Here is a 9,982-nt window from a genome sequence, read left to right on the forward strand (position 1 = left end):
AGGGAGGACTTAAATAAAGAAGACGGAAATCCTTTCCCTCGGACGAGAGAAAATCGCCCCTTGTCTATGTAGAGAGGGGGGCGAAATTTTTGAAGAAAAATAATTGTGTTTTATGTCTCCTTTATTCTCCTGTTTATAATAAGTCACATATTGGGCCCAGACAGGGATCTATGGAAGGCTTTGGATATGGGCTCCTCCAATTAGCTTTTTACTAATTAAATTAAACACAATTTAATATAAGCTTATAATTGGAATATTACGAGCAGCCACTACAGAAGTAATATTGCACTCCCCATCCAAATCCGAAATTATAAGTACTTCGGGTTTCCATTATTTGATATTTATTTCCCACGCTTAAGATAGAAACATCCATTAATTAATTATTGTCTGCTATGGACTTAATTAATTAATATCTTATTTATTCCAAGAGAGGACTCAGCAAGAAAATCTTATTTATTATTCATAGAGTAATTAAACTCCAACTAGCTAGGTTCCGAATAATAAAACCTTATTTCAAGCTTCTCTTGAAGATGTTACCAAACGAGACTCACCTCGCGCACGATTCAAGATAATAGCAATCCTAGCACCGCATTAGATATTAATCACCACTACCCAATATACCAGGCTTGTTGGGTTGCGAAAAACCCGCACCATTTGGTAAGTCAAAGTAGTGCATAATCAATACCGTATGCTCAATGCTAACGTACATTGATTAAGAAATAACAATTTACAAGACCTCGTCTTTCAGTAGATAGCATAAAGACTGTCTCGCTATTAGATCCATTCAGTGCTATATGACACCAACGTCATCTTATTTCGATAAGGCTTAGAAATAATCGGACTGACATTGCAACCTTTCACGATAGGTAGTCTAAGCCTATCTAGGTTGTGAAATTCTTCTTTTTCTTTGTTTAGAACTGACCGTGTTACCTTAAAGTGGACGACGCCCACAACCGGTCTACTAAAATAAAGACTTAGACTTTGTTAAGTTACTTATACATTTAAACATGTAATAAACATCCATTAAATGTAAAACATAACAACATTATGACAAAGATAATATGTTTATTCCTTTGGAAAATAAAATAAGAGTTTTAACAGTATTCAATCACTCGAAAGGTGATTTCTAGTATATAAACTCTAACAGTTAATTCCATCGTTGAATCAACCATCACACTGTAAACCTGCACTAAAGCATTGAAAAACATAAAATTAAACTAAAGCTTCATTAAAACTGGAAATAAATCGAGGTCCAACAGCGGAGTCGTCAATTCATCCGATGAAACTCAGGATCTAACTACAGCATCTCAAAAGCAATAAATAAAGCAAGGATCCAACATCGGAGTTGTCAATTCCTCTGCCGAAACAATTTAAATCTAACTAGAAAGCAAGGTGGTGAAGGAGCTTCTAAAATGGAGGCGTCAATTCCACCGTCGAAACGACCAACACACTGTAAATCTACACTAAAGCATTGAAAACATGAAATTAAATGTAAACAGGAAATGAAATAACCAAATCTTCAATAAACTGAAAATAAGTAAGATCCAGCGCCGGATTCGTCAATTCCCTTGCCGAACCCATTAAGTCTAACAACAAAGCAAGGTGGTGAAGGAGCTTCTTAGATGGAGGCGTCAATTCCACCGTCGAAACGACCAACACCATGTAAATCTACACTAAAGTCTTGAAAACATGGAATGAAATGTAATCCCGACGTCGGAGTCGTCAATTCCTCCGTCGGGACTACAGAACTAAACTAAACTAAACTAAACTAAGCTAAGCTAAGAGAGCTTCCTATCTAAGCAACTGTAGTGTTCAGTCCCTTTCTTTATTGTAGAAAACTTCTATTTATAGAATGACTTCAAATCTTCAACCACAAGGTAACTTCTCGTAAGTGACCATTTTATCCTTGCAGTAATTTAGGCTTGATCAACTCATGTCTTCATGTGGTGACTTGATCAGCTCATGTCTTCATGTGTTGGCTTGATTCAGCTCATGCCTTCATGTGGTGGCTTGATCAGCTTGTGTCTTCACTTGATCAACTTGTTGGCCGCCTGGTATTGTCAATTCACCTTCGCCCACTTGATCAGTTTGATCCAGCTTGATCAACTTAGCATGGCTGCCTGTCATTGTCATCCCATCTAGGCTCTCTTGATCAGCTTGTCTCCAACTGATCAATTTGTCCTCATATTTGGCCATTTTTTGCTCCTTTTCCGTGTTGATCAAGTTAATCATGCACTTGCCGCTTTTTTTCATTTTATAGCCTCTGCACACTTAAATTCACCACTTTTTCGCACATTATTAACCCGATTAGTGTATAAACATCCATAAAACCATGCCTGAAATGAGCCTCATCAGCTGCCATATACACAATTTTACCCCAAGACAATTATTTATTTTTCGTTTTGATGACATTTAACACTTTGATACTATTATTCCGTTGCTTTGATTAATAAATACACCTATTTTCTTTATTTATTGTCGAGTCAAGTTAAATACCGCAATTTAATGTACGTCTTTCCCCCGTCTTCTCTCGTCGCTTCGTATCTCCCACCCCCAGTCGCGGAGCCCACCCGCCATGGGCTATCCTTAGCCGGGCGGGCCGCGTCATGTTTACTTCGTCCCCTTCTAAGTGACATTTTTCTTTTTAGATGTCTCATTCTAATTGATATATTTTGTAGAATGGAATTTTTTAACTAAACTAATAAAACAATACTGCATAAAATTTCACGGCGAATAAAAATTGCTCCACTTAAAGTGGGACATGAGAATATATAGAAGTAAGACTCATGAATGCATTAATTTTATCCTCTGAGAGAATAAAAATTTTATCTTCATTAATTTTATCGACGAATAAAAATTTCACGACGAATAAAAATTGCTCCACTGAAGTAAGAGAGAATAGTATAGAAGAGACTATCTTTTATATTATTCTCTATCTTACTTAATTTTATCTTCATTTTAATTATTTATAATTATATTTAAAAATAAATGCAAAAATAAAACATCTCATTTAAGCAAAGACTTTGAGTACATTAATACACTTTGAGGATGAAACTTAAAATTTCGAACGAAAGTAGACATGAATAGACTTTGAGGGCCGGGGTAAAGACGCGTGTCCATCTCCTCTTGGAACCCTCAAACATTTTTTCTCCTCTGAGAATCCTCACTTGCAAACTACTCCAAGTAAGAAGACGAGATTGTAATTGAATGTGGTGCACGTGGCTGCTCTTTCTCTCTCTCTCTCCTCATGATGTTGCATCCCAAATCCCAATGTTTTAAAAATCGGATCGGCCGGTGAACCGGTGAGGCTACTGGTTCACGGTTCAACCGGTCCGACCGGTTCAATCACTGGTCGAACCGTTTTACCTTGCAAATATATATAATTAAATATATCCATACAAAGTATATTAAATTTAATGAGTGATAAATTATAATTAGTAATATATAACAAAAACATATACTATTAAACTTTGTATATAAATTAAATATGAAGAGCATTTAAAATAAGTGAATGATAAAATTTAAATAATAACTAAATACATAAATTATTAATTAGAATAACTAAAAAAGTACAATATTTTTCATATATAAATAAATAAAATTTATATTAATTTAAAAATATTTATGTGGTGAAATAATATTATAGACAATATATAAAAATAAACATGAATTTTTAGTTAATTTGGATAAATATATACTATATTAGTATTATTAGTTAATACATAAATTAAACATGAATTATTAATAAGTTTGGAGTATTATTTAGTAAATATGGAGTAATAAACTATGTTAATAATATATATACTACAATGTTAAATCTTAGATAAAATCTATTATTTATATACATTATACAAATAAAAGTAAGATTTAGTGATGGATAGTTAATATTAATCATATCACAACTAATAGTAATTATTTAAAAGTATAAAATTAAACACAAATTATTAATTTGTGTGGACAAAAAATTATAGGTTTAATGTATAACAATAATTAATGCTCATAATATTTCATTCAAGTACATGTGGTGGAGTGGTAGAGATGTTGGTCTCTTGACTCATAGGTCATGAGTTCAACTCCCACCAAACTCAAATTTTACAAAAATTTTAAAAATCTAGAAAACCGGTTTCCGGTTCCCGGCCAGACCGGTCCGACCGGCCGGTTCCGGCGGTTCATGGCGGTTTGATGTGCTACTGGTCTTATAGTGCAAACCGGACCGGACTACGCACCGGTTCGCGGTCCAACCGGTCGAACCGGCCGGTCCGGTCCGGTTTTTAAAACTTTGCCAAATCCCGACCTAATTTATTTTGCCAGCTTCATCTCCTTTATTGTTGATAAACCTCATTTTTCTCAATTTAGGTATAAACAAAATGCAAACTTCGTCTCCTACTTATTCATACATGAACAAACTTGATTATTTATTCGAATTGGGATAAAAGTACTCGGTGGAAAATGTCAGTTTTTACTAAAAGAAAGGGCTCGATGTTATAGTCACACAAACTTACAACAAATTAAAGTCGAGATACTTTAACAAAAGTTATCATAGTCATGCAAAATTAACAAAAGTAATGTTGACATTTAGTTAATTTATACGGAAGATAGCCCCCTAAAAAATGATCTGTATTTTGATATGCGTAGTGTTACACGGCCACTTGATATTTTTATATGGGAATTGCAATCTTTTCCAGAAATTAAGGGCATCGCTTTATTGTTCATTACGTTAATTAATAATTAGTACTCCCTCCATTCACCATTAGAAGTCTCATCGACTTTTCTGCACTTGTTTTATAAAAATGATATTCTTTTCGTCCAATAAAAATTTGTGCATTTTCCATTTTCGTCCGTTCCACAAAAATATGTACATTCCATTTTTAAAAAGTTATATCAATTTAATAATGTGGGTCCCACTATATACTAACATTACTTTAACTACCATTCTCATTCTCTCTCTCTTACTTTACCATACCATTCTTCTCCTCTTGCTTAATTTACCAATTTTGTCTTAATTCACATCCCATACCCATTACCCATACTTTTATGGGACAGAGGAAGTAATAAATAATTAAAGTGGAAAAATGGTAAAGTATGAAAGATAATAATATAGAGAAGACTAATGGTGGATAGAGAGAGTATTACTTTTCCTTTTTTATACTCTCTGCGTCTCATAATAAATGATTAATTTTCATTTTTCTGTTTCTCATAATCAATGAATGATTTTTAATTTTGGTAAAAAAAAGCAATGTATTTATTTTTTTATTTTATTATGTCTCTTATTTTATTTTCTTTCACTCTGCTTAATTATTCTTCCATTTATTTTATTCTTGTACTCCCTTCGTCCAATTCTAAGTGTCATGTTATAAGTGACACATTTTCTTTTATAGCAAAAAAACACACTTTATCTTTTTTTTTTACTTTATCATCTCTCCTACTTTTTCTCTCCACTTTTTCTTCAATCATACTTAATTATCTCTTCATCTAACCACTAAACACCACTATCTCAAAACATGAGCTCAAAATAAATGTATCACAAATAATGGACAAAGGGAATAACCTGTATATTTGGAATATGTTTTTAGTGCTAATAAATTGTGCATCAACCATACATATGGAGATTACTATCATAATTATGACGATAAAGTGAAGCTCTGTTGGTGAGGCGTGTCCTTTTTAACCAATATGTCAGGAATTTGAGTCAACACGGGTAGATAGGAAACTATTAATAATCCTCTTCAAAAAATTTAGATAAAAAAAGTAGATGACTATTATAATTATGAATGAAATTATATGTTATTTGAAACATTGCAGAGGAGTAAATAACTACTAGGGTAGAATGATATGATTAATGGACCTTTATAGATTAAAATAATATTTGACATTTCACATGACATACTTTTGAGTCATTAGTTCGCCAAATCTAATGATAAATAATTATTCTTGGTTAAAATTTAAAATCCAATTATTATTTGATTGCATAATATATACTCCTATAAATATAACATTGCAATAATTCGTAAATAATTGATTAATCAGGTTTAGAAGTAGTTATATCGGTTGCACACAAATATTCACATATGGTTGGTTTTAGGGACTGTAATAACAACCTTATCTTAATAGCTTGTGCGGTATGATAGCAATTAGTATTATATCTGTCAGTATAATACGACACGCAGCAGTGAACTTACCATAATATCCCTCATCAATATATTACAAGAAGCAATAAAAACCTTAACCAATGTCCTGCAACTACAACATAAGATCGTGACCAAATTAATACTCTATCCATGCATTAAAAATTAGTTTCATTTTGCTAGCTACAAATAATAATCTCATTTCTAAAACTGGAAATATTTTCTCATATTTAACAATTTTTTCTACTCTCTATTACTTTATATACTTTTTCCTTTCTTTTCTCTTACTCGGTCTATTTTTCTCTCTCTATCTTATTGTCTACGAATAAGACTAATTTTTTTTTGGCGGAAGGAGTATTTTTCTTTTAAAGATCCCCCTTATTTTATTGCTGATTGTGACCTTGTGCAACAAATGGACAAAGAGAAGTTGAATTTGGTGAGCATTTGGCTGAGATAGTGTGAACATATACTAGATAGACATGAGAAATTAGAGGCCCACCTATTATATATGAACAAATAAAGTTGAAGAACCCTAATCCAAAAGTAGCCCTTTGAAATCAAACAAGCCATCCAAATTTAGTTGGAAGAGATGGTGGATTCCTCTCACAATTTGGTTGGCAACACCCAAATTCTCAACTTCTTTACAAATACTATGAGTAGCAAGATTCATTAAACAATCCAAAAGGAAAGCAAGAAACTCACGTTAATTCCACTCTCTTTCTCTCTCTTCCCCCCTTCAATTCATTTCTCCTTCCACTACTAATCCTTCTCCTTTCTTGAATTATTACACTCTTTATTGTATTGTAATTAATCAAGAAGAATTTGAATTTGAATTTGATGGATGGCCATCAACTCCCACCACCATTCCACACAAGGGATTTCAATTTGCAGCAGCACCAAACCTCCGAAGAAGAAGAACAAAGCGAGACCAGCGGCCTCAACAAGAGCGGCCCGGGCACGGGCGAGGGCGAGATGTCCGTAACCCGGAGGCCCCGAGGCCGCCCGGCCGGGTCAAAGAACAAGCCGAAGCCGCCGATCATCGTCACCCGCGACAGCGCCAACGCCCTCCACACCCACGTCATGGAGATCTCCGACGGCTGCGACGTCATGGACGCCGTGGCCACCTTCGCCCGGCGCCGCCAGAGGGGCGTGTGTGTGATGAGCGGCACGGGCAGCGTCGCCAACGTGACACTGAGGCAGCCCGGGGCAGGGGCGGTCGCGACCCTGCACGGAAGGTTCGAGATCTTGTCCCTCTCCGGGTCGTTCCTGCCCCCGCCCGCCCCGCCAGCTGCCACAGGGCTCACCGTGTACCTCGCGGGTGGGCAGGGGCAGGTGCTCGGGGGCAGCGCGGTCGGGCAGCTTGTCGCGGCGGGGCCGGTTATTGTAATGGCGGCGTCGTTTAGCAATGCGGCGTATGAGAGATTGCCGCTGGATGAGGATGAGAATGCGGCCCAAGTTCAAGGCGGATCTCCGCTGCCGCAAAATCAGCAGTTGATGGGGGACCTGCAAGGGATGCAGCCCAATCTTTTTAACCCGATTCAGATGCAAAACGATGCGTTTTGGGCTACGGGTAGGCCGCCATTCTAGCTACCATCTCCTTCCTTCTTCATTAATTCACTAGTTTTTTTTAATTAATTATCAGATCATTAACGTTTTCAGTTTATATTATTACATGGATTTATCGCTTCTTTTTTTTTGTTGGTGAGGATCATTTGTTAGTGCTATTTGGTGTATGTTTATGGGGTTTTTTTTTCTACTTCTAGGTTTTCACTCTTTGTTTAAGTTTAACCATATATTCAGCCTAGAACTTCATTTTAGCAAATAGGAGTAACTTTGAATAATTTTACGTTGTTATTGGTTCGCTAGATAAAATAATACTCCAGTTGGATACAATGAGGGATAAGTTATAATAGGATATTAGATTTGTCTGAGATTAAATTAGATGCGGAGGTAAGATGATTAATTGTGAATTTATGAGGGAGTGCAACATAATCTTAGCATTATGAAGGCGGGACACGATATATTGTTATTGGTCGGACTTTTGAGTAAAATGCAACTGAACGAACCGAATACGATCAACTTCCAAATTATTTTTATTTGTGTTTCCACATGACCTTTTCTCTACACACATTGATTAATCTAGCTTTAAGCATAAAATGGTCATTACCTGAAAAAAGGGCATCAAATGTTGATCATTATTTTTTAGGGAGATTCGTTTTTGTCCAGCTTATTTTAATCATTTAAAATTTCATAGTAATCAGCGAGAATTATGTATTAGTAACATGCATAATAAGTAGAACGGTTTCATTAAAGCTATTTACAATTTCGATACTGGAGGGGTGGCAAAACATTTTACGAGAAGCTAGGGAGGTATGGCCTTATCATGTAGTATTAATATAATTTTCCCAATCTTTAAATGTACCAAACAGCTCACGTGTATTTAAAAATATCCTACACTATTCGCAATATTCTAAACTTTCAATTTTGTATCTTAATCTGGCATACGTTAAATATTGAAGGACTAAACCATTCATTGTTGATTTGTTCCACTTTCCATTTAAAATGACATTCATGTGCATATTTATATACTGTATATTATAAAGTACTTGTAAAATCTTGAATATTAAAATAGGGGTTAGGAACTTAGGATTATGTTCTTACCCTTATTTTCTCTAAACTTTTCTTTAGGGAAATGTTCATGGTTTCTTTTCTTTAGTACGTATTGCAAGGGTACTAAAATGAAGGTTAGAAAATATTTGATATGTAGTTCAAAATACAAGATTCAATAGGATTATTTTTCATATCAACATATTCAAGAATTACCAATTCTGTCACTAAATTTTTGACGGATGTTTTTAGAGTACATAATATTCTTCCAATGAGCATAATTAAGTATGGGGCAAATTGCTTCTAAAGTCATGAACTTTCAACATAGTTTGGTTTTTCCCGATAACTTTAAATGTTGCATGAAAAGTCATGAATTTTATCGAATTGTGTAAATTTCTCATCCGACCTGACGCGATAGATTTCCGACACAAACTTATCCTAGTTGACGTGTCGGAAGCATGACTTGGCAAATGACAAATTTAGGGTTCAATTTGAATTTTGGAATTAATGCTACTTTTATGCTGATTCGATTTGTGATTCTTTTTGTATGTTTATGTTGATTTGTATACTGAATTCGATTTGTATATTTTCATTTGTTCTACTTGTATGTTTGAGATAAGTACAAGGTCAGAGATTGTAAATATAGAAGAGAAATAATCAGAATTAGTAGAGTTTTCCAAGTCATGCCTTCGGCACGCCACGCAGGATAAGTAATTGTATCGAAAATCTATCGGGTCGGGTTGGATGGGAAATTTACACAGTTCAGTAAAGTTCATGACAACAACATTTAAAGTTCACGAGAAAAACCAAACTATGTTGAAAGTTCATGACTTTACATGCAATTTGCCCTTAAGTGTTTGTTCATCGAATTAGTGCATATAAGTTGTCATTTTATTAGGATTTTATTTCTCATTGAAAATTTATATATGTGGTCTACACTCAGTATGGGTATAAGAGCATCCCAATTATATTAATGAACAATAATAGTAATATTTGGAGTATTTGTTTGTATATATGTATATGCATATGTAAATGCTGGTAAACACGTGAAGAAAGCAAGCTCCTTTTTGAGGCAATCTAGAGTTAGAGAGTGAAGGGAAGAAGGTGGTGCGGTGCAGGGACAAAGTGGCTTGAGCTAGCGTTATTTGCGGCTTTCTTATTATTATATGTTTAATTTTGTGGATGCTCAATCCAAGAATTTTGAGATCTAAATCAGGAGCATAAGCTGAGAAGATTCTTTGAACTGAAGC

At 34.8% G+C, this 9,982-nt stretch overlaps 1 protein-coding gene across 1 annotated transcript; it reads left to right on the forward strand.

The window, feature by feature from the left end:
* The first annotated feature begins 6,677 nt into the window (after positions 1 to 6,677).
* On the forward strand, positions 6,678 to 7,881 carry LOC125218130 (AT-hook motif nuclear-localized protein 24). The gene has a single exon (XM_048119733.1). The coding sequence runs from the start codon at positions 6,963 to 6,965 to the stop codon at positions 7,710 to 7,712; it is 750 nt and encodes a 249-aa protein (XP_047975690.1). The 5' UTR covers positions 6,678 to 6,962; the 3' UTR covers positions 7,713 to 7,881.
* The last annotated feature ends 2,101 nt before the right edge of the window (positions 7,882 to 9,982 follow it).

This window comes from Salvia hispanica, chromosome 4, assembly GCF_023119035.1.
Source record: "Salvia hispanica cultivar TCC Black 2014 chromosome 4, UniMelb_Shisp_WGS_1.0, whole genome shotgun sequence".
Lineage (NCBI taxonomy): Eukaryota > Viridiplantae > Streptophyta > Magnoliopsida > Lamiales > Lamiaceae > Salvia > Salvia hispanica.